The sequence below is a fragment of the Guyanagaster necrorhizus genome, assembly GCF_019112545.1.
Source record: "Guyanagaster necrorhizus MCA 3950 unplaced genomic scaffold BT62scaffold_16, whole genome shotgun sequence".
Classification (NCBI taxonomy): Eukaryota; Fungi; Basidiomycota; class Agaricomycetes; order Agaricales; family Physalacriaceae; genus Guyanagaster; species Guyanagaster necrorhizus.
The window spans coordinates 272,833-295,139 of NW_025064895.1; the positions used below are offsets into that span (position 1 = coordinate 272,833).

General features: G+C 47.8%; 9 protein-coding genes across 9 annotated transcripts; 2 read left to right on the forward strand and 7 right to left on the reverse strand.

Moving 5' to 3' along the window:
* Positions 1 to 6: 6 nt before the first annotated feature.
* On the reverse strand, positions 7 to 2,369 carry BT62DRAFT_981321 (APC amino acid permease; the record flags this gene model as incomplete). The annotated part of the gene is made up of 15 exons (XM_043189590.1): positions 7 to 182; positions 234 to 351; positions 407 to 697; positions 747 to 768; positions 821 to 885; positions 940 to 1,022; positions 1,074 to 1,181; positions 1,239 to 1,301; positions 1,352 to 1,443; positions 1,494 to 1,595; positions 1,651 to 1,774; positions 1,830 to 1,977; positions 2,035 to 2,089; positions 2,141 to 2,216; positions 2,267 to 2,369. The coding sequence occupies 15 exons, from the start codon at positions 2,367 to 2,369 to the stop codon at positions 7 to 9; spliced, it is 1,626 nt and encodes a 541-aa protein (XP_043038436.1).
* Positions 2,370 to 2,704: 335 nt separating this feature from the next.
* BT62DRAFT_1007312 (uncharacterized protein) lies at positions 2,705 to 4,513 on the reverse strand (the record flags this gene model as incomplete). The annotated part of the gene is made up of 14 exons (XM_043177333.1): positions 2,705 to 3,004; positions 3,067 to 3,115; positions 3,174 to 3,387; positions 3,440 to 3,509; positions 3,557 to 3,618; positions 3,669 to 3,728; positions 3,783 to 3,839; positions 3,893 to 3,978; positions 4,049 to 4,077; positions 4,124 to 4,162; positions 4,210 to 4,224; positions 4,275 to 4,294; positions 4,359 to 4,391; positions 4,450 to 4,513. The coding sequence occupies 14 exons, from the start codon at positions 4,511 to 4,513 to the stop codon at positions 2,705 to 2,707; spliced, it is 1,098 nt and encodes a 365-aa protein (XP_043038437.1).
* An 854-nt stretch (positions 4,514 to 5,367) lies between these two features.
* Positions 5,368 to 7,066, reverse strand: BT62DRAFT_981322 (glutamine synthetase/guanido kinase; the record flags this gene model as incomplete). The annotated part of the gene is made up of 6 exons (XM_043189591.1): positions 5,368 to 5,442; positions 5,499 to 5,876; positions 5,930 to 6,241; positions 6,302 to 6,527; positions 6,580 to 6,919; positions 6,970 to 7,066. 6 exons carry the CDS (start codon positions 7,064 to 7,066, stop codon positions 5,368 to 5,370), a joined length of 1,428 nt encoding a protein of 475 aa, XP_043038438.1.
* Positions 7,067 to 7,388: 322 nt separating this feature from the next.
* BT62DRAFT_981323 (pyridoxal phosphate-dependent enzyme, beta subunit) lies at positions 7,389 to 8,927 on the forward strand (the record flags this gene model as incomplete). Its single annotated transcript, XM_043189592.1, has 9 exons — positions 7,389 to 7,491; positions 7,551 to 7,688; positions 7,745 to 7,776; positions 7,827 to 7,868; positions 7,923 to 8,010; positions 8,070 to 8,131; positions 8,186 to 8,392; positions 8,454 to 8,764; positions 8,819 to 8,927. 9 exons carry the CDS (start codon positions 7,389 to 7,391, stop codon positions 8,925 to 8,927), a joined length of 1,092 nt encoding a protein of 363 aa, XP_043038439.1.
* A 28-nt stretch (positions 8,928 to 8,955) lies between these two features.
* On the reverse strand, positions 8,956 to 10,791 carry BT62DRAFT_200206 (Vps5-domain-containing protein). The gene is made up of 8 exons (XM_043180029.1): positions 10,233 to 10,791; positions 10,096 to 10,182; positions 9,953 to 10,046; positions 9,730 to 9,900; positions 9,643 to 9,677; positions 9,442 to 9,591; positions 9,236 to 9,388; positions 8,956 to 9,176 (listed from the first exon to the last, which is right to left on the reverse strand). Exons 1-8 carry the CDS (start codon positions 10,584 to 10,586, stop codon positions 9,102 to 9,104), a joined length of 1,119 nt encoding a protein of 372 aa, XP_043038440.1. The 5' UTR covers positions 10,587 to 10,791; the 3' UTR covers positions 8,956 to 9,101.
* Positions 10,792 to 11,491: 700 nt separating this feature from the next.
* On the reverse strand, positions 11,492 to 12,660 carry BT62DRAFT_933355 (uncharacterized protein). Its single transcript, XM_043186537.1, has 5 exons — positions 12,547 to 12,660; positions 12,421 to 12,493; positions 12,296 to 12,370; positions 12,082 to 12,246; positions 11,492 to 11,906 (listed from the first exon to the last, which is right to left on the reverse strand). The coding sequence occupies exons 1-5, from the start codon at positions 12,627 to 12,629 to the stop codon at positions 11,676 to 11,678; spliced, it is 627 nt and encodes a 208-aa protein (XP_043038441.1). The 5' UTR covers positions 12,630 to 12,660; the 3' UTR covers positions 11,492 to 11,675.
* A 1,674-nt stretch (positions 12,661 to 14,334) lies between these two features.
* Positions 14,335 to 14,836, forward strand: BT62DRAFT_1077172 (uncharacterized protein; the record flags this gene model as incomplete). The annotated part of the gene is made up of 4 exons (XM_043179275.1): positions 14,335 to 14,392; positions 14,444 to 14,622; positions 14,676 to 14,714; positions 14,768 to 14,836. 4 exons carry the CDS (start codon positions 14,335 to 14,337, stop codon positions 14,834 to 14,836), a joined length of 345 nt encoding a protein of 114 aa, XP_043038442.1.
* A 1,049-nt stretch (positions 14,837 to 15,885) lies between these two features.
* Positions 15,886 to 17,407, reverse strand: BT62DRAFT_898761 (glycoside hydrolase; the record flags this gene model as incomplete). Its single annotated transcript, XM_043183345.1, has 12 exons — positions 15,886 to 15,945; positions 16,001 to 16,023; positions 16,081 to 16,293; positions 16,343 to 16,352; positions 16,405 to 16,489; positions 16,546 to 16,558; positions 16,611 to 16,683; positions 16,732 to 16,764; positions 16,817 to 17,020; positions 17,041 to 17,107; positions 17,164 to 17,177; positions 17,237 to 17,407. 12 exons carry the CDS (start codon positions 17,405 to 17,407, stop codon positions 15,886 to 15,888), a joined length of 966 nt encoding a protein of 321 aa, XP_043038443.1.
* Positions 17,408 to 20,010: 2,603 nt separating this feature from the next.
* On the reverse strand, positions 20,011 to 22,216 carry BT62DRAFT_933358 (DWNN-domain-containing protein). The gene is made up of 7 exons (XM_043186538.1): positions 21,954 to 22,216; positions 21,681 to 21,898; positions 21,515 to 21,633; positions 21,293 to 21,429; positions 21,060 to 21,243; positions 20,655 to 21,006; positions 20,011 to 20,604 (listed from the first exon to the last, which is right to left on the reverse strand). The coding sequence occupies exons 1-7, from the start codon at positions 22,123 to 22,125 to the stop codon at positions 20,128 to 20,130; spliced, it is 1,659 nt and encodes a 552-aa protein (XP_043038444.1). The 5' UTR covers positions 22,126 to 22,216; the 3' UTR covers positions 20,011 to 20,127.
* Positions 22,217 to 22,307: the final 91 nt, after the last annotated feature.

Consider the following 22,307-nt stretch of genomic DNA (forward strand, 5'->3'; position numbering starts at 1 on the left):
AGATATCTACACCACCGTCTTACTCTCGTCATCGCTCATATTCTCCTTCTTCTCCGTGTACTCGGATTCAGAGCCGGGACGTAGATCGTGATTGTCGATCGTCACCACCGGTCCCGTGAACCAATGAATGCCTCCGTACACAGGGAAATAAAAGTAAATCGTCGCTAAAACAAGAGTTCCGCCTGTGAAAATTCAGAACGCTACTTGAAGCTCACTCAGGAATGTTGACTTACCTAGGACCACAACGGTGTAGTTCATGTCCTTGGAAGTGGGACTAGGCGTCGTAGGAAACAGGAACACGATGACCATGAAGATCATCCAAACAACCGCAACAACAGCCACAGGAAGACTCTTTACGGAAGCTGTCATTGAACCACAAAGCCCAAATACAAGTCGCAGCACTTACAAATTTTCCAAGACTGAACGGGCCGGGTTTGATTTTCTTACCTCCAAGGAACCTGGCGCTAATGGGGACTGAGTATGCGATGTATTGACCGGTAACTACCAGGGAAAATATTGCGCCAATAGCGACACTTCCTGCAAACCCGAGGAGACCCAAGAGTGAGGAGATGAATACGACAGCCCATACACAATGGACAGGCGTGTGACTGCGTGGGTGGACGTAATAGAGCCAACGGGAGAAGGGGAGGCCGCCATCACGCGAGAAGGCGAATATTTGACGAGAGCAAGCAGTCAGCTACAAGCCTCACTTAGACACCTTAGCTGAAGTAATTAAGTATACATACCATACTTGTTCCTATTGCGAATCTTTGGGCTAAGTCAGTACTCGAGAGTAGAAGATCAAGGGTCTGCTACTTACTGGAGTACAATAATTAGAGACCACAGTGCCAATGCCCCTTTCTTGCCAAACGAATTTAGAAGAAGCTATAAATATCCAATAAGGTTGTAGCACTCATACGAATCGAAAACAAAGCCTACTGTTGCCATCGGTTGCCCAACAGGACTGTCCAGAATAGCCTCAACATCCGTGCCCATGCAGAATGCAATTGCAACATTGATTCCTAAGTTGCACGATTGGGTCTCAAGAGAATATCAGCATACATAATGCGCACCCCAACCGAGAATGCTACTCGAGGTAGCTGCCAATATTATTGCAAAAGGGATTGCCACATTGGCATTCGTAGCCTCCTCACTGATGTGCACAGTCGAATCGAATGCACCTGGCAACCAGACTGGCCTTAGCAATGGCATATAGTTTAAAGAGTAATGCCTATTACCGATACTCCACAATGGGTAGAGGAAGCTAAGAATGAATGCGTAACCATTTGGCCACCCGTAAACTAAGAGAAGATCAACGGTGGTGACGATGAAATGCACAGTCATGACACACAGTTTTCAAAGTCCCCGAAGGCATAGTTTGCCGTATTCATGGATTCTTTAGGAGTAGCCGCAGGCAGACCGATGATCAAGGCGAAACATAGGCTATAGCAGTAGTCCAGGTAGTGAAGACTCGAGACAAGAACCATACTTACAGAACATTGGCAATAATATAAGGAGTTTGCAAGCGTGCAATTATTTTGGGATCAAAGCTGCAGATAGTGCCATGACATATTAGTAAGGCTAAGAACAGGCCGCTGGAGCAATATCGGGTTAGGACGAGTCTAGATCAACGAGGCATACGGGACCCACTATGTTTGGCCGGTTGTCGCTGTGAAATGCAAATCTGAACCAATACTAGCGGCGGCCATAATTTGAACGGCACATCCCCAGTCGACGCTGGCGACAGAAGCAATGTTGCCAACACTATTAGAATCTTGATGTCCGTTAATATGACGGAATTATATGATACTAAAGTGCTGCGGACTCACACCCGACTATCCAAGCAAGAAAGCAGCGCCATTTTGGGGAAGAGAACATAAAAGTCCAATAATACAGACCGCCAGACGTTGGAGCGGCAGATCCTAGCTCGGCCATTGCGAGCCCAATAATAATGAGGAGGACTGAACATGCTGTCCACTAGCAGAAAGACCAATAAGATGATTTGTGTGCACGGTGGAATATTCAAAGACTTGCCCCCCAAACCAACGCGGCAGCTCCACCGTTGGGCAAGGCGTATACGAACGTCGATCTGGCGACAATTCAGCGATCAGTTCCTGTACAGATCATCTACACGACTTACGCGAGAGAAGGAACGAGTCCGATAATACTGAACCCGACGCCAAACACCTCTATGGGCCTGAAATTGCGACGAAACTCTTCGCAGAAAAGATCAGCGCTTCTTAAAATTTTATCAGCGACGTCTCACCTTGTTTATACCCTAGACGCGCCAGAAGAGCTTCATCCTTCGATAGAATAGCGGGACCAATGCTGCCATTATCGTGTTCTCGCGTCTCGCTGTCTTCGAGCATGGTGGGTGTTCCGAGTGAAGGCAGTCAACTCTCATGATGGCGTAGATCAGTTGATTTCCGTTTCCCAGGGCCAGCAAAGCCCTTTACGGCATAGATACTGGGCAGCTGCTTACTCGGGCCTGGTTCCAAGCTTCGTTCGTCTTGGCTGCACGTTCTTCTGTTGATGGCCGAGTAAGCCGAATAGAATACAACGCATGTAAAGGGGCAAAGAGGAACAACAATAAATGTAGAAAGCTAAACGACAGGTCCCACTGACTTAATATTGTGCACACAACACTACCTATCGACACGACAGATCAGTCATGCTTGTCCTGGTCCAGGCACAGGACTCACAGTCACACCCCGACAACATGGTTGAACTTGTTATTTTGGTGAAATGTTCGTAAGTCCATGAGTTCAGTGTCTGTGGAGGAATCCGTTCCTGTGGTCGTGTAATCTGTGGTGAACTCGCCCGTAGTTGTCGTCCCTTTTGTCTTCATCTGAACGGTGTGGAACTTTATGCCGGACATCATATATGTGTCGAGTTCCGGTCTTATAGCTCGATAGTGGTTCGAGCGCACAGAGATAACGAGTCTATTGGCGAATATGCTCGAGATCACGAATGAAAATGCTGTCATCAATTCATCCAGAGTAATCTATAGGGGCCATGTGAGTCAGTGCCCTTCACTGCGAAACGATTGACAGATTGAGATTTTACCCGATTCCTGACCCACATTATGAGATTCACCAAGTAAATGCAGAAGAGTCTGGTGACACAGAATGTCAGAACGTGACAGTGGCAGGTGGTTCGTAGAGACTACTCACACGGCAAAGTACATCGCAGAGTCTCGAGTGAGCTGTTGCATCAACTTGCTGCCTTGGGCCGATGGTCGATGCTGCCATGCTTTCCATAGCGCAAGAGAAAATAAGGTGCTTTCGATGATGAGGATAGACATCCAATAATAGACAACCCAGTGGGAACCATCCAGTGGGTCGGCGTCGGCACAAATGAACAATTCAGGAAAAGGTTCGTTCGTGCCTGTTTCAACATTGACGTCCGAGGGCTACCTGTAGACGGAAGACGGACTTACCGACCAAGTTCTTGTTAGGGATGCCAAAGACTAGTCCCATGGCCAACGCTTCTCCAAAGGTCAGAAAAACCTATCAAAGGGTCAGCTCCGCCTGAAAAGAGTGGAATCGCCGCATACAAATAGGCAAAGAATGTATCTTGAACTTTGATACATCGCATATAATCGAAGCTCGAGAATCACTGAGAGATGCTTAAACGTTTTTACAGTGATCACAACCACTCGATCATACCGTGGGAAGTGATGACCTGTAAGCTTGCTCCAGTGTTTTGCCAGTGAAAGAATGTGTTGCCTTTAGGATGATATATGTGTGAATGAACAATGAGGTAAGTAGGTAGAAACATACATCTATAAAAATTTGAGGGGTGCCATCTCTTCAGCAAATCCTTATCGATACGCACAGCTAAACAAAGAATTAGCGCTTCGATGTCTATGTATAGTTTACGATCGACGCACATTCATAGAAGGCTGAGGCTGCATAAATACTATCCGGAGGTGAGTAACGCCCATTCATGCCGCGCAAATCAAGGGTACCTACGAACCTATTGCATTCGAACTACGGAAACGGTACGATCGGCGATCATCAAAGATGCGGAAGACGCGAAAACATACACATTGAAGGCCAGACCATAATATCGACTCTGCACAATGTATTAGCACAGCTCCACCGTGCTGTGAGGGGCTCACCCATAGGAAAAGAGCCTTCGCTAGCGACCACCTTTGTTGCTACGCAAATGTTGGTAAGCGTTACGCAACTGCAGCAAGCCACGTACCCAAAAGAACACGACCTTCGAAAAAGAAAGTGAGAAGAACGCCAAAGAATTGCTACTGTTCTCACCTCCGCATCTAGCTGCAAGACTAAGGAATTTGCAAAGATTTTGTCAGGAGGCTGCCGAAGATTGGAAGGGACAAGAATTCGCACAGTATTCATACACAATCAAAGCTGCACACGCGACTAGAAACCGCAAATGTCAAGTCTGGAGCGACAGTAGATAGAACTCAGCACGACGTACGATACGCATTCCGCTCTGCCCTCGCCTGTGAGAATCCCGCAAGATCAAGACCTCCAGTTGCCATGGTTGACTAGTAAAAGAGGGTGCGTTTAAGTAGCATCAAGGCATCAAATTCATGTCTCACTATACAGTTGCAGAGACAGTTAACATCTGACCCGATGGGTGTAGGTCATCAAAAATCGAAGAACGCTGTAAACAAGCTGAAAATTGAAAGTCAATGAATAGGCTGATTACGGCTACTCCGACTGGGTCCCACCGGCAACGTTGATTTTCAACAAACGGGGTTAGTCAAATTACCGAAGCTATTATTTATGGTCCGAGTTCACACGCGGACCCTCGTTCTAGCATATCAGCGGATATTACGCCGCCCCCTTCACAAGCAAACGAAGGGCCCATTGGAATGCACCAGTCAAATAGAGTTCATGTTGCGGTCGAGGAGCGGTAAATAAAGCTTTTCATATCCTCGGAGTACAGGATGGGTAGGGGGGTTCGTCGCACTGATTGAGTTTCCAGCTGTCGTGTGGTTCTTTTGTGTATCGACATCACCGGAATCCTGGATAAGTGTCTTCACGACACACTGTGTGCCGACTATGCCCGGGTAGCTAACCGACACGCACACCAAAGTGTACCCGATGGCTTCCCGGCATGTGCTATTATTTGTCGACCGCCCAATATCCTTCTTCTTCAAAACAGCCAAGGCGGTACAACATGTGTGTAGTTACGCGCCAAACACACCCCGGAAGTGAAGGAATGAATACATTCTTTTAATATCTTGGCAGGGATATCAGAGTTGGGTGATAAAGTTCATCTTAAATAAACATCTGTACTCAATTCCATCTCGAAATCCCGCATCTTTGAATAAATGATAAATGCCAGGACTGGCATACAGATCATCAAGTTAAGGGAGTTCCATCGGCATTAATAGAACTCAACCAAGCGCGTGAGACGAGCCTGCTCGGTTTCATCAGATTCTTCCAACAACGTGCCCAAAGTCTATGCAGAGTTGGCAAGTCAGACGGTATATTTGGACAGGTAACACGGTAACTGACCTTGTTGACAGACAGATATTTCGCTACCATATTCTTTCCGAACGTCTTCTCAACGAGCGTATCTGATTGGAACGCGGTTCTAGCCTCGTCCCATGTTAATGGCATCCGTTTCTTGATGCCGTGTTCATGCCGTTGCTTCTCGTCCATCTGGGCAGCGGTCAATGGACCCGGGCAGTCCTTGATGACCAGCGGTTCTTGATTGATAACACCGTCAAGGCCAGCAGACAAAATCAATGCAAGCGCAAGATAAGGGTTGCAAGTTCCATCCAAAAAACGTAATTCAAAGTTTCTGGATTTGGGAGAAGCCGCATTTGTCAACCTGATAGGAGCTTCGCGATTCTCTGTTCCCCAGCAGACGTAGGTTCCGCCAGACCAGACCTGTGAGGAATCTCAGTTACGGTTCATGATATATTTTGATGCAAAGTGCTTACACCATCGGCAACACGTTTGTAGGAGGCTGGGATAGGAAGCGTGATGGCAGCCATCGCTGGAAGATGCTTCAAAACTGAGGCCAGGAATGATGATTCCAACGATGACAGGGAATCTGACAGCTTCGGTCCACCAGCCACGGAGTGAACTGATATGTGGGTATGAGCAGCACTCCCAGCACTTGTCATATACACACGTGGAGCGAAAGTTGCTCGGAGACCATATCTGATGGCAACATTCACGATAGTTTCGCGAGTATGTATGAGTGCATCAGCAGCTTGGAGCGGCAGCAAAGGGCCAGTAACGACTTCATACTATGCACATGCCACGTTAGAATTGGACAGATGCGATCAGACTGGGATTTGATATCTTACCTGGCCCGGAGCAGCCTCAGGGTGATACATAGTGACTTCGATCCCAGATTTCAGTAAGGACTCCACAATCTCACGCATAACTCGCGACTCGACAGCCCCGGATGGTAAGCCATTGGATGCTGTCCATGCGTGATAGTTCGCAGCTTCCACAGGGTTTGTTGATTTCAATAGAATGAATTCAGTTTCGAAGCCGACCAAAAACTCTACACCGGCTTCTTTGGCTTGGCTGTACACAAGTCAGAACTAAGGCGGGTGGCCAGTCATAAAAGCACACTCACCCAACGACACGCTGTAATGCGCTTCGAGGACAGAGATCGACGTCGACGGTCAGACTGCAATCCGCGCTAGGTATAGGGGCCTTCTCCTGAAACCATCCCAATACGCTGGCGTGTCCTTCTTCGTAAGGACAGAGTGTCAGCGTAGAAAGGTCTGGAACGTAGAGATACTCTCCGATAGCATTGAACTCGTCGGCAGTGTGCAGGTAAACGAGACCCATGGTCACTTTAGCGATGGCCACACTGGGACGAGGCGACCGGAGCATTTTGAGGAAGTACGCGAGGGGAATCACGCGGAATCGAACGACACTGGTAAGGTCGACCCATGTCAGGCGAACGAACGCTAGTATACAAGTCACTACTAGGTAACATGATATTTGAATGAGTACTTACTGATACCTAGCTCTTCCAAATCATCAGCCTTGATGACTTGGGTAAGGGCAAGCGTTGCTGGAGAGTACTGGACACCGTGGCTATAGTCTACAGACATGATCAGTAGAGGGGGAAAAAAAGGTGGAGTACAAACTTTATATACCTTAGACTGAAGAAGTAATGAGAATATCAGCGGCGTCTGATGACGAGAAATCGAAGCACAAACAGACGTGACCAGTACGACCCTTTATACACCCTTTATACATAATAAAATGATAATATGTACGTTCAGCAGGACTAGTCTCGGGCGCGCCTAGCGTCGGGGAGCAGAATGGCGCGATTCAGAAATTGGCTTGCATCATCTTCGGAAGCCGGCTCTGGGACCCATATGTGTCGGGATCTGAACTCACCCCCTCTTCTCTACCATCACCATCACCACCATGTCACCTAAGATTCTCAATACCGCCCTCGACGCCGTTGGCAACACTCCGCTCATCCGCCTTGACAGAGTCGCCAAGCACTATGGGCTCAAATGTAATCTCCGTAAGTCCTCGTGCTATATTGACGTGCTCTCTTCAGGCGCCTGACACCGCAGTTTCTAGTGGGCAAAGTCGAATACATGTCGGCGGGAGGCTCAGTAAAGGACAGGATTGCGAAAGCGATGGTTGAGGCTGCTGAGAAGGAGGGAAAGCTCACTCCTGGCAAGAGTGTCGTCATCGAGCCGACCTCTGGAAACACTGGTGCACACCTTCATATCTTTCACGCTTAGGCCATCGGATATTCATATCCTGCACAGGCATCGGTTTGGCTATGGCTTGCGCAATCAAGGTATAACACCTTAGTATGGCCTTGAGAGGGTGCTGAATACTACAGATAAGGGTTATTCGGTTATTATAACCTTGCCCAACAAGATGTCTCTTGTACGCGCCCATATATGCTTTGATTTATGTTTTTTTTCTCACTGATATACACAGGAGAAGGAAGCGGCTCTTCGTGCGCTTGGAGCCGAGGTTGTTCGAACTCCCACCGAGGCTGCCTGGGATTCGCCAGAGAGCCATATAGGTAGACACCCTCTTCTGCCATCCCCTAGTCTCGTGGCTGAATTCCTTAACGATCTCTAGGTGTGGCGCAGAAGTTGCAAAGGGAGATCCCTCATGGCATTATACTGGATCAGTATCGAAACGTTCGTCGCGCGTTTTGTTTTCCAGAAGGATGAGGGCTTATCAACTGCATTTAGGTTAACAATCCGCTCGCCCATGAGCTGACTACCGGTCCTGAAATTATTGAAGCAATCACGTCGACAGCCGCCACATTGTCTAAGCCATCATCTGGGAAGGTGGATGTACTTGTCGCTGGTGCTGGAACAGGTGGAACAGTGACAGGCATCTCTCGCGCTATTAAGAAGACACACAATCAGGATTGCGTTATCGTCGGTGTAGATCCGGTTTGTGGCGTATTATCCGAAATGAAGGCCAAGGTGCTCAATTCCCTCTTGGGGCATACAGAAAGGAAGCATCCTCGCCGTCCCCGACAGTCTAAACGAAGCGGACAGGGGTATTCAATACGTCGTTGAAGGTATTGGATATGACTTCATACCTGATGTCCTCTATCAAGGCGACGTCGACGAGTGGATCAAGACCTCCGACGAGGAGTCGTTTCAAGCCGTCCAAGTTTTGATGAAGTGTGAAGGCTTACTGGTTGGCGGAAGTAGCGGTAGCTCCCTTTCTGGTGCTATCGAATGGTTGAAGAAGAGCGAGAGAGGCAAACGTGTGTCAGCAACTGAAGGAAGGAATGTAGTAGTTTTATTACCGGATGGGTCCGTCCCTTTTTCCTTTTGTTTCTTCCTGAGCTTACTGTACATTCTGTCTAGAATTCGAAACTATATGAGCAAGCCATGGTTCCTTAAGCTAGCAATGGAGAAAGAGCCTTCGCCAATGGCTAGTGTCATTGCCAAAGTGTTACAGTCTAAAACTGGATAAAAGGATGTATAGAATGAAGCTGTAATTATGTATGTGCAATGGACATCTGGAAAAATTACGATCCAAGGTATTCGTCTTGTCGCCGAGAAAGCCTCCGCAAATCAGCTCACAGGTGCGTCAACTCGTCAATCCAAAGGGAATAGCTTGAAAAGGGTATACTGTAATGCGTCGTATTTAAGGATTTCCGCCTCGCCCAGCACCAACCTTCTTCAGCAGCATTTGCTGGTAATTCTCCCACTGGTGTATCATCTGTTCCAGAGACGCGATATAAATTTGTATCCTACATTCTTGAAAGCTTTGCTGCTCACCTGCTTCTGTCTCACAATCATGCCCTCCAAGAACGCATTCAGTGAATCTTTGATGTCCTCGATTCTTTCCTGTTCAAACCTAGCGACCTCTGACTTGACAAGTCTTGAGACGCTTTCAAACTCGTGTTTGGCCTCCAACGACTTGCGTTCCGCCTGCCAAAAAAGATATTCAAGTCGTGTGTAAGAAAGACACGGAGCAGACCTACATCAGCAATCTGCGTCAGTCCATATCCCGCTCGATCTGGCGGTATTCGCCCTTGAGCCCTGTTACGGTCGTGAGTCTGCTTCACCCGAACCGCTTCGCTTTCAGCATTCCGCCATGCATGATACGTTCGGATACGGGAAGAGAACGCCAGCTGAAAGATAATCAGTTTAAATTACTAGCGAGTAATAAATGAAATACACACTCGAACCGAGTTTATCAAGCGCGCATATTCATCAACTAAATCCCAAACCAATCAGCACCTCCGGGAAGGAATTTAACTTGAACCTACCAGTGGCCATCAATGTGACCATGTCCTGCTCTGATTGCACGACCTGACTATCCTGGGATTTGCGCTCAACGTCTGCTAGACCAGCTAGCGACTGTGCCAATTGACTCCCGAGGTCGGAAGACGACAAGTCCGCGACTGTTTGTGCAAATTCGCCAGTTGCTACAGAGATCTCTGAAAAAGGTGTCAAGTTTGCTAGCAAGGGACGGTTACTTAACTGCCACACCTGCGCGCTGCTTAGCCACTACTTCGATAGCTTTCGCCAGTCCACGGAGCTGGGACTCAAGACTGTCAAGGTATCCTTTCTGTTTGTCAAACCACTGTTCAAGGCTTTAAGACTTCCTGACTTCCTCGAAGGGCAAGATTTACCTCGTCGGTCTCAGAAAACCTTGGCCCAGTAAGACTATGCCCAATCGTGGCCATCAAACCGCCGCTCTGACCTTTCCGGTGCTTAATCTTCTCCTTCATTAGTCTCATCTCCCGATAGCCAAAGACAGAAAGCGTACATCTAACGCAAAACTATCACTCTCCAGGAACATCTTCAAATCTGTGTCCTTGCCCAAGATCGGGTGATTGGCAATCTTCTGTATGCATTTCTCCAGGGCGAACCGGCGTTGCCGTACAAACTGGTCGTCAAATCGACCAAAGGTATTCTTTTCCGGAACGGGCGGAACGACAACGCCTGGATTGTTGAGTGATAGCTGCTCGTATAACCACAGAAAGTCGGAGTAGCGTCGTAGAACAGAAAAGGATGATTTTTGGTAAAGAGGAGATGTTGTCCGCGTATGCACCGTGTACATTGTAAACGACCGAATGGGATCTCCCACTTTCTGTGGATCGTCAACACTGATATCGAACATGGGCTCGCTAACTTTGGATTCATGTTGGGTTTTCTGCAGGACATTCAGTGTGTACTAGAAGGTGTAATGCCCACTGAGCGCACCGGAGACGTCAGTCTACTTTTGTCTGGCGAGCGCAGAGTCCCAATAGGCTTGTCGTCGTCACTATCGTTGTCTTGTTCCGTCGGTAACGTCGACACAGGGTGGTGATTGCTCCAGTTCTCCTGCTCACCCCTCCACCCCCCCGAAGTTTCGCCGCCCAATGACAGACTCGAAAAGGCGCGGTCGATGCTTCCGGTCTGTGCGAGAGGTCCCCAAGCTGATTCGCTGTGAGACGATGCGGATCCGCTCTGAGATCCGCTCTTAAAATGGCTGGGTATAGTTGATGGAACATTATCCTCCTGCGTCGGCGCCGGTTCCTCTGGTACAGGAATGGTGGGCTCGAACTCCTCAGGTTGTGCTGGCCTGATTGTGGCTGTTTCCGAGAAATGCGTACGTGGAGGCTCCGTCTCCGTTGCTGTAGGTTCCACACTTTCGCGGAAGCCAGGAGAGGGTGACGAATTGTCTGTAGTCAGTGGAAGCTTGTGCTCCTCCTCCTCCGGCTCGTTGGCCGCAGCAGAGTCTAAAGGATCTGCTGATGCAGTGGGTGATACTGGGGCAGCTATCGCACTCTCTTCGTCGTGCGATGGTTCGTCCGTAGGCGAGATCGGTTCGTGGCTACCGAATCCAGAGTGAAATGCATTGTCGTGTTGCTGAGCGAATGGCGACGCCCACGGGTCCGGAGAGCCTGAACGTTTCCCGAATGGGTCCGAAAATGGGTTTTCTTCAAGGGCATTGCGGGAAGGCGCTAGTAGATCGTCGAAGCCGTCCATGGTGGTCACGGTGATGAAGGAGGAGGTTAAGGTTGCCTAATCTGAATCGCCCGCTTTGCTATAGCATACAATAATTCCGTCAAATATATTACAGAGATCATACAACCAGTGCAAACAAGATAGGACAAAGGTATATATGAGATGGGGAATAATGTCAGTTACCATGACCTATAATATCTATGAGAGAAACTGAAACTGTACAAGAACATCCAAATTTCGTGAAGAAATCAAATTCATTTCAAGACATGAGTCTCTCGCCCCACACTAATTTGTGACGATAGGCTCGGTAGGCACCTAGTAAAGCAATCCAGGTAATCCAGGAACATATTAGAAATGACACCGCAAAAAGGAACCGCATGAAGGCCTTCCATCGCCAAGAAACAGGACTGGACGATGTGAAAATGATGGTCCTCCATCTTTCGTAGAATTCCGTGTTCAGCCATGTCAGGTCGGCAACAAGGGATCGGGCCTGTCATGGATTCGATGAGCATGTCGTAAAGAGAGAGAGAAAGAGGGTGTCTTCAGCCAACAGAGAATGAACGCGTCACAGCGCCGCAGAAAAAGCATAGAGCTTTCCATATGGACCAGCTGCAGAAGGCCAAGCCTCCATTCGTAACATGATTTTGCAAAAGATGAATGCCTACCTTCTTCCGGCCGGAATCATATACTGCCCGCAGGTCCGCAACTTGGTGCTGTATAGTCGGAAGTGTCTCAGAAAGGTCCTGAAGCATGACATTGCATTCATCCAGCTCGGCCGAGATGTCTGGGAGCTGCTGGTTCTTTGCACGTTCAGCGCGTCGAGTATTGCGCTACTCGCAAGGTCAGGACGACGGTGAAGACAAAGACGATGAGTCGCACCCGGAGAACAGTAAAGGCCTCTTGCAAGAAACTGTCGATAGCACGGAAATTGGACAAGTTCTCGGAAAGCTTGGACTGTAACATTCTGTCAGCGACGAGGTTAGCACAGGAGGGCTGCTGCTCACCTCTAGGTCCTTCATTTGCGACTCGTATTGCGCTGTCTGCTTGGATACTCGCCTTAGTGCTGCCTCCAGCTTGCTGTAAGAGATGGTCGGATTAGATTCAGGAACTACAGGGGCGACCCCGCGTACTGGGTAGTGATGAAAGTAGACGACTCCGTGTCCGTCGACGGTTGCGAATGCGACAGGTCCCAAACAGGCTTGGTAGACGCCATGAACGACGAGGACAACGACGAAAGATGGAAAAGAGAGGGGTTCAAAGAGGAGAGGAACTGGTATTTACATAAATTCTGATTTCTCTTCACGGCCTCATGGGAGGATCCGCGAAAATGAAATCTCCTTTTTGGCTGCGGCTCCTTTCGGTCCGGGAACACCTGACCCGAACTCCCGAATCCCCGAATATTCCGATCAGCGGAAGCCGTCAACTCGACTTCAAATCCAAGCACGAGTCGTATTCCAATCCTTTTTTTCTACCTGTTACCTCGAGGTACTGTTCAGAAAAATGGTGTTTCCCTTGACACACGATGTCCTAGTATTAGTTCGCTCAGGTATGGAATGGTGTGTGACTTCCAAGTTCCTACTTTTAACATGACTGTCTTTAGTCCGTGGCAGTACCCACAATAGCTGTACTGGTGACTACGTTATGAATGTGCCAGTAAATAATGCCTTGTCTTATCATCAAAGCCAGCGTTCAACTGCTGAAAGTGCAGCATAAGGTGCTAACAGGTTTCTCACCTCCTGATGTGAAGAAATCGCCCAGATACCCTGACTATCGCTTGGAGTATCGCGAATACTCGTAGAGCGAAAGATCATCTCCCCCCCCTCTCCCAACCCCAAATCTTTATCCAAAATTACAACCAGGACTGTAAATAAGATCTATACATTCAAGAGAGTCTGACCGAAGATAAGGTCTAAGGGAGGCAAATCTCGTAGTGGTGACGGACGTATGTACTTAGTATTTCACCGTGCAAGTGCGCCTTCTTCGTACTAGCAGGTACCAAGGAGAATCCGACTTTGGTGTGCACGAGACATCATCTCAGACGATCAAAACGCACGCGGCGTATCATGACATGGTGATATTCACAACCATGCAATGTGCATTGGTCGGCATAACGAACCAGCAATGATTACGGCACTTCGATAATTTCTGATGCCAACCACCCCGTTCCACATGAAGCTTCCCTTTCCCCACAGTATTGATCTCAGATCTTTCTCCAACTCCAGGGCGCGACAGGGCACCAACGACAGCGAAAAATTGTTCATTCCAATGTTCTGCTTAATTGTCAGGTTCCGCCTCCAGCTTGGCTGTGGATGAGCCGTATATCCCCAAATCCAAGCATGGTATGTTCCCTTCCTAGGTTCTTGAAGCTAGGAGCCTATTCTCGTGTTTTCTTGACCTCGCTGTTTGTTGCGGCCAGGTCGCTGCAGACTCCCGTGTAACTCTATTTTCCAGGAACCACCTGCATGCGGAGCTCTGTGATTGCCATACGCGTGCTGAGCTCCTTGTGCGTTGCATTTAACGACGTTCTGCCCATGATATAAAGGCCTACAAATGTGTGGAGAAGCCTTATTCTTCCAGGCTTACAAGATGGTTTTCGGCTTTGCAGCTGCTCTGATTTCCACTCTGTCTCTCTTGACTCGTACAAGCCAGCCCCGTCAATACGACCGTCTTTGATCGCATCAACGGCAAAGCGTGCGTCATACCCAGACGCTCGACTCTCGGCCCCGCATTGGGTGATCTATTCGGACACCAGTATAAGTACAACGGCCCGCCTTATGTATATGATATTTATGTACAGATTTTCTCATGGATGTGGAATTAGCTTATCAATCCTTCTCGTGTCCCTTAGGGTTTCACACTGGTACTGTGCCTTCCAAGTGTTGAATATCATGGTTTCTAGCTCCCTATCATTCCTTCTCATGGCTGGCGTCTGGGACAAGGCAGCCTATGCAGCTCTTAATACCATATATCTCTTTGGTGACTCAGTATGGTGAATTCTTCAGGCTTACGAATGGACCACTCTCACAGACGACGAGAGAACTGGTATTAAATCCCAATACGCAGCCGCTGGTGTCAAGTTATTAGTGTCCATATTTGGTTCCTTCGACGTCCCTACCACCTCCAGAGCAGATCCCACAGCGACTGCTGATACTATGGCCGCTTGGGTTAGCCAATACAATCTCGATGGCATTGATGCAGACTACGAGGTTAGTGCGATACGTTCGCGTTTCCTCAGTCGGTTTCTAAAAATGGCTTGTAGGATTTCGCTGCTTTCGATGCAGGTGATGGCAAAGCTGAAGTATGTCAATTTCTCATCCAATGTTTCTAAGAGCTTATTCCTGTTTGCGGTAGCAATGGTTGGCAGACTTCACGACGCGTAACCCTTCCGAAAAATTCATACATTCTGACACATTCCCGTAGGTGACTACTTTTGTCTATATATGTTGGTTAATTCGACTTCTCTGAAAGCGATTGCACTGAGGTTCTCTCCCACGCCCCTAGACAATTATTAGTAGATATATCAAAGAAAAGCCCTGCTCTTACGTGAACCTGGGATGTCGGAGATGGACCTATAAGGCCAGGAACTCAGGTGTCACCATAAATAACTAAGTAAGGCGGACCAGCAATGGTGTTAGCGCCAAGAGCTTTTATGGGAGAAGATACATTGCCAAACGGCGTCGGAGAGGCGGATACTAATCCAATCAGAACGACCAGCAGGGAGTTGAAAGCGAGCATCGTCAGTAATCAGAAGCCTGTAAAACTCTGGAGCATCGAGCTTTTATGCATCTCGACTCGAAAGGTGTAACATCGACGTTAAGAAAAATTAGTCAAAAACAAGCGCAACCTAATGGCGATTCGGTTCAAGAAGCCAAGGCAACATCTCACGTAGCTACAACACCTAGGAGATAATTCGTTTTTATTAAAAGAAAAGATCATTGACAGTAAAGATATGAGGAACAACATCTTAGGCTTTAAAGGGGGTATTCGGGGAATGGCGAAGATCCTAGATCCCAGGGAAATATGGATTTCGGTGCTACAAGATCAGAGGAAGAGTACCGAAAAAAATGTACATTGAAGCCACATGCACAGGAAGTGCGCTGGCCTTCCATACTCACAGGTGGATCGAGCGGACAGCGGTTGCAAGACTTATTTTATCCATTGATCATAGCAGATCAAGGCCTATTCGATACCAGGATCCGACGATGCGAGCAATAGAGTTGTTTTGCCGTATGGATACCATAGTTGAAGAGGTGGGTCCAATCGGGTGCGAATTGTGACCAGGAAAAGACTAGCGGTAATTCGTTTTCGTTTAGGCGCCTCTCACCACGGTTCATGAGGGTTCATGTCAAGAATCGGAAGGTACAACGAAAAAGGTGCTCCTGTCTTCAGCTTGCTTCATTATGGAAAGAGGTCGCATTGAAATTCATACGGAGAACACGGGAACTGGGGGATAGAGAACAGGGTCATATTTATACAGGCCAAGAAAGAGACCGAACGGCAGCGATCCAAGATTCTCCGGCGTCAGGATACTGAAAGGTTATCAGTTGATATCATGACCAGAACATCACGAAATTAATGACTTACCTCCCACACCATTGCGCCGCCATCTGCAATCATTTTACGCTCAGCAGCGTTCATCAATTGTAATAAATGGGACAGCGTACTCCATCCTTGATCCTTCGCGGTCTGTAAGCAAGTTGCTAGAGTTGAAATATTCATATAACCACTGCTTGCATCGCTAGCCGTCGCTGGTTTTCCGATGACTAATTTCGCAAGAGGGACACCACTGTTAGCGATCTGGAATAAGGCGGTTTGGGGCCATGTCGAAGACGAAGTAGTCAGTAACCCGCTGCAGGTGGTGTATTCAGTGGATCCCTCTGTCATAAAGGTCATAAGAAGTTGAAGAAGCACAAACGATCGACTTACGGTTATAAAACTTGAGAAGGATGAGATGAGCGCTAAGATTACACAGATGTGAATTCACTGACTTGAACGTTATACCAATCAATCAAGCTTCCGACGTTCGCGTGTACTTTCAAGTACCCGCCTCCAGGATAATAGGTCGGCGTGAACCTGAAGGAAGATATTAGCAGTCGGCCGCTGATCAAACATCAAAGAATTGAAATGACCAGGGAGCAACAGCTGCATCGAGACGCTTCAGCAACCGTGGTTAGACTGAGAATGAACGACTGACGAGCATGAGAGATGATGTAGGAACCCAGAGGAAGATTCACCCGCAGCTGGGTGGTGAAACTCGTCAACCAGGCCTATCACGTATCAAAACCTGAATATAGAAGCAAAGTAGGGCAGCCCACCTCGGCTGTACCTGAGTCCATGGCGTCAAAGTCCTAAGTATTCCTATGAGAGACAGAGAATCGTAGGGTTAAAAGAACATCATACTTCGTAATCAATATCTATGCCATCCAGGTCATACTCAATGACCCATGCAGCCATGGTATTGGCAGTCGCGACCGGATCTGCCCCCGTAGTAGTTGGAACATCGGTCGAACCAAAGGCAGACACTATAAGAGAGATGCCAGCGGCGGCATACTCTGATTTAACAGCCGATCTCTCAGAACTTGTGAGCGTTGTCCATTCGTAGGCCTAAACCATTGTTCAGTGACCGGCGTGTACAACGCGAGGTAATTTGCCTTATCCCATGCCCCTTCTATAAGAAGAAAAGAAAGTGCACTGAAAATCAATTTATCAAAGAAGCGTGAGGGAGATCACTGAAACGAAACATTTACAAGACGTTGAAGTCCTATGAAACCGTTCGTCAGCAATCTTGGAAGATTGGACATGGAGCAGGGTCTTCCATACCTTGACTTCAGACACTGCTGGTGGTCCAGTAACTCCCGGCGTATAAGCATCAGCATACACAACCCAATGCGGTGCACCAGGAGTGGCTCGCTCTAGAATGCTCCGTGCGTTTCGACTAAGTCCAGCGAACGCTGTACCGTTCACGGGGCCGGAGAACACGGGAACAGCCATAATAGCAACAAGAAGAAATAGCGCGAAATCAACGAAAGAGCGCAGAGCCATCTCGAATGTTGATTTTTAGGAGTTCGCTTTGACGCCTTATATACACCGATGATTAGGATTTCACGAGCTTCAGATTTTAGTGGAGGTGGAGCTAGAGTCATATATTCAATACGTACCACACATCTAATCGTAAAGAAAGCAGTTCAGGTTATCAAACTTGCAACAGACTCTGCTAGGACCCTAGAAGAAATCGAGCAAAGAACCAAAAGGTGCTCTCAAGCCAGGATACTTCAAATACTACCGCTTAGTTGCGTTAGCACTGACCGCAGCACGGAGAAATACGTCGCTAAAAGCTTTTCAATTGACAAGAACGCGTAGAAAACAGGTAAAAAGTGGGCGCCATGCGGTCTGTTCTCAGCCAGTACCAGGATATCATGCGAAGTGGCAGCAGAGTAGTCGCAAGGGATGATTACAGTAAAAAGAGACAACGTTACGCATATGGTCGCGAAAGGAGTCTGCGCTTGTGTGTCTGTGAGTTAAAAAACTGAAAAAGGTGATTCCACGCGGTTCCTGCGATGGCCAAAAGACAATGATAAGCTGAGGATGGTTAGTCTTTTGCATAGATAAGAAATAACCTTATCGACGGCCCCGCTATGGTTAAAGGAAGGTTAGTAGCAGCGATGTCCTCCAAAGATGCTCCACGTGGGATCAGGCAAAAATAGATGTCGTCGATCGGCTGATCGGCATTGAATCACACGAGCATTTTTCCCAGTTCACTGGTCAGACGGTAGTATAGTAAATAAGGTATTGGGGGTGTAATAAGTAGTGGAAGAGACGCATATATCAGACCGGCCATGATTCCGCCCTGACCGTAGCAATAAATGGTTACAGAATTCAATATTCTGAGGTGTAATATTGAATTTTCCATGCAGTGATATGGTCCGTAAGAATCACACATACCTGCCACTCCATCGCACCTCCATCTTTCGGTTCAGTAGCTGATAAGCTATCGTGCTCGTTGGATTGGGCCAAAAGACTGACCCCATCCTTAGTCTTTGGCAAGGCAGGTGCTAAAGTGTCCGGATCCGTGTAACCGCTGGTAGCATCTCTGGCCGTTGCAGGCTTTCCGATAAACTAGTTTGGAAAGGTCTACGCCATTATCTACAATTAGGACTAGGGCTGTGCTATTCCAGGTGCTGGAAGATGTGCTTAATAGCCCATCCCAGGTGGTATATTCGTCTGTCCCCTCCGGTAAAAACGTCGGAATGAGAAATAATCTCAGTTATAGAACGATAAGGCATGATTGTCAATTAAGCCTGACAAGAAGAGGTTACTTGCTTACTTGAACGTTATATCAATCAATCATGTCGCCGACCATCTCGTGAACCTTAAGGTATCCTCCACCACCATAGTACACAACGTTTTGTAAATATCTGTGCGGTTTTATTTTTTCAATATCACAAGGCTAAGGAATGGACCCAACTAACAGCAGCTTAGCATATTACAATAAAGGCGCAATATCAGGAATCAAGCTCATTGCTTCCGTCTTTGGATTCACTGATGCCTCCACGTCAAGTGGTGCAGATCCCATTTCGATGACAATCACAATGGCTGCGTGGGTCAAGCAGTATAATTTGGATGGGATCGATGTTGACTATGAGGTAAAAAGAAATATCTCTGCTTGTCTCACACGAAACGTTGAGGACCATAATGACGGAAATGGTCGGGCTGAGATAAAGATACCCACACTGAGTCGTGGCGTGTCTCTAACCACTGTTCCAAGACCTGGATCATAGCCTTTACCAGAGAACCTCGATTTCAATTTCCTCAATGTGAATACATTCTTACTCATGCGCGTCAGGATTCCATTTTTCTTTGAGGGGGTTCCCATTAACTAACCAGCATGGTGCAGAGTGTTTTTGCGCCATTAATACTGGACTGAAGGGTAGCAATTTCGTACAGGTTCTCACCTAATAGGTTTGGCGGCGGCGCTTAATGCACCGTCCACGTTGCCGTTGGAAGTTTGATCGACTGGTATAATGTCCAGGTGTCAGGTCTCCCCATCTGCGTGAAGTTGATAATCTCACGCTGCTTCGAAACTAGTTTTACAATGGTGCGGTTCCAGTTTTCTTGTTGCCTCCTTCTTCAATTGACCTGGCCTGTGCAGAGGGAACCAGCGAATACACGAGGTGCACTGGGTTATTGACTACCTCCTCTGCACTTTGATCCCAGTCGGCGCTTTTCCAGATAGCCAACGGCGCTGGAGTACCGCTTTCGAAGCTGGTGATAGGTAAATCAGGCACAGCCGGCGATGCTAGTAACGGTTTATGTCAACGCCTACATTAGCCTCGTGCTTAGAGACAGCGTATAGCCAAGAATGGAGTAAGTCACGGTACATCGAGTAATCTGCACAGTTCAAAACGTTGTCCATTATCTACAGGCACAGGCGTCATGGTCTGGGAAAAGTACGGTCAGTATCATGAAGTCCAACTCAGCTCATTTCCCGAAACACCCAGTTCCCAAACGTCGTGGCTACTTGGATCCAGGCTGTTCGTGGCCTGGCTTTCCCTGTTTAACGACATCCTGCCGGACTTATCACAGAGTTGCTCTTTTCCCTATTCTCGCATATCCACTGTCTGGCTAATTATAATAAATACAAGATTGAAATGTATGCAACGTGTACATGTCCATGATGTCAATGCGAAAAATACATGTATGTACGCCATCGATCACTCCCAATACCTCGCGGCCTTATTATCCGATTCACCACCGACTTCGAGAAAATCCGAAGGACGCTCCCGCTTCAAGTTACGTCGTCGATTATTAACAGGTAAACGCTGGTATGCCGAGTCTTGTCCCGCAGGTTGTTGGTTCACGAATGGATTCGACCAAGCAGCCGCCATGTTGTTATAAGCCACTCCATTAGCGTTCTGGACCTGCTGCTGGATCTGTTGCTGTTGCTGGATAGTCGCCAGTGCTGCAGAGAAGGTCTGAGCTTGCTGCAGTTGCATTTGGAGCTGCTGATATTGCATCTCGGTCGTTTGTCGTACTTGCATCGGGAGGGAAGGATTTTGAAGCATGACAGATATTTGAGAGATTTGTGCCTGTAATTGAGGGATGCTGTTTACAAGCATTTCCTGCACGTCCACATCGGCACCAGGCTGTTGGTCAGAATAGAAGTCCTGTTCCAGATTCGGTTCCTCCTGCTACACGATCTCGTTAAATAACGCGACGGTTCACACCAAGATCAGCATACCTGAACAGAGTCATCTGTCGTTGATTTAGTCTCTTCTTCGCCCTCCATTTTACTCTTCTCGATAGCCTTTTCGATGTAGTCCGTTACTTTGATACGCATCGGCTTATCCGCAAACAACTCATCCAGGGAAGCAATTTTCTTAGCACAATTTGGACATATGAAATCTCGCTCGAGAAGGTGCGTCTGTATACACTCTTCGCAATATATCGTGCCACAACAAGGAGTCTTCACAGCGTCACGGAAGAGTTTATTGTCGATGGGACAAACAAGACTGGCATCTGTGGGTATACGTTCACGGACATCGGCAGCGGTGAGTGCTTTGCTTCGTGATACCTGCTTATGCCACGAGGCTCTGCAACCAAAAATGAGTATCACTGAAATAGTCGAATGGATGAAGTGACGAACATGTCTGGTTGAGCAACAACATAACCACCCTCTGGTGTAACCATGACTCCCTGTCCAATTTGTGCACCGGTGGGGTTCTCCACAGCCTTGAGCATACTCCGCGGGATACCTGTCGTTCGTTTGATGCGGGGTTTGTTGTCATATTCACGATCATTGTTTGTAGGGCAATCCTTGATCCAGTGTCCTTCAGAGTACGTCAGTGTAACCGTCACTGTGCAGATAAACTAGCCGACCTTTCTGACCACAGCGATAGCAGACATAACTGGGAGGCAACGGTCTGTCCGGTACTTGATAGGGCTGGTGCGCCGAATGAGGTTTGCCACCACGAGAGAACCCCGTTCCTCGAGCATTGTAGTAAATACGTTGAGCGCTATTATGAACAAATAGAAAGAAACAAGAATTCATTAGAAAACAGGCTACTACATCGACAAGGAACCCCTCGGGGCGACACCAACTGTGACATTTTTTCCTGTGTCTCTTCCCAATTCGCAGTTTGGGCTTGAAACATTGCAGCCATGGCGACTGCTTCGTCACTCTTGGTTACAGATGATGAAACGGGAGTAGGTGCAGTCGGCTAGCACAAGCGTAAATACAGAAACCTACATCGCAACAGTCACGCACAGGTCTTTGCGGAGCCTCGTCCTTTCCATCAAATCGTTTTGATAGTGCACCCTTATGCCATGTAGATCCATTTCTGGAGACAGGTTCGGAGGTCGGTACAATATTTCCAGCGCCAGCGATATACATTGAGGCTTTACCCTTGCCGGGACGTGACGCAGGTAGTCGTTTGACGATGACATAAGAAGAACGAGGAATGATTTCGGAGTCATCCTTGTACTCTATGACACGACATGTAAGCTCGGGGGGGAAAAAAACAAGTGCGGGTACACACACCTTGCTTGGAGGTACTATCATAGATATAAAGATCAAAATCGTTTGCTTTGCCCATGTTGTTCGCTAGAATAATGTCGCGCTTGAGATCAAAAACAGAGATACCGGTGCCATCGAAGGACACTCGAGATTCGTCTCTTCTCGAGTTGAACTTGTAAAAAACAGACGATGCCATATCTATAAATTGACAAAGCAGATGCTAAGAAAACAGAATGGCAGCGTGCAACCGGAAGAGAATGTATTCAGGCAAGTCGTCGTCGTCGTCGTTGTAGTGTGAGAAATACGAGACTGGAGCGGAGTGAGAAATGTGCGATTTTAAACTCCGCTCTGCGGCATCGGCATCTCAACCCCAGTTGC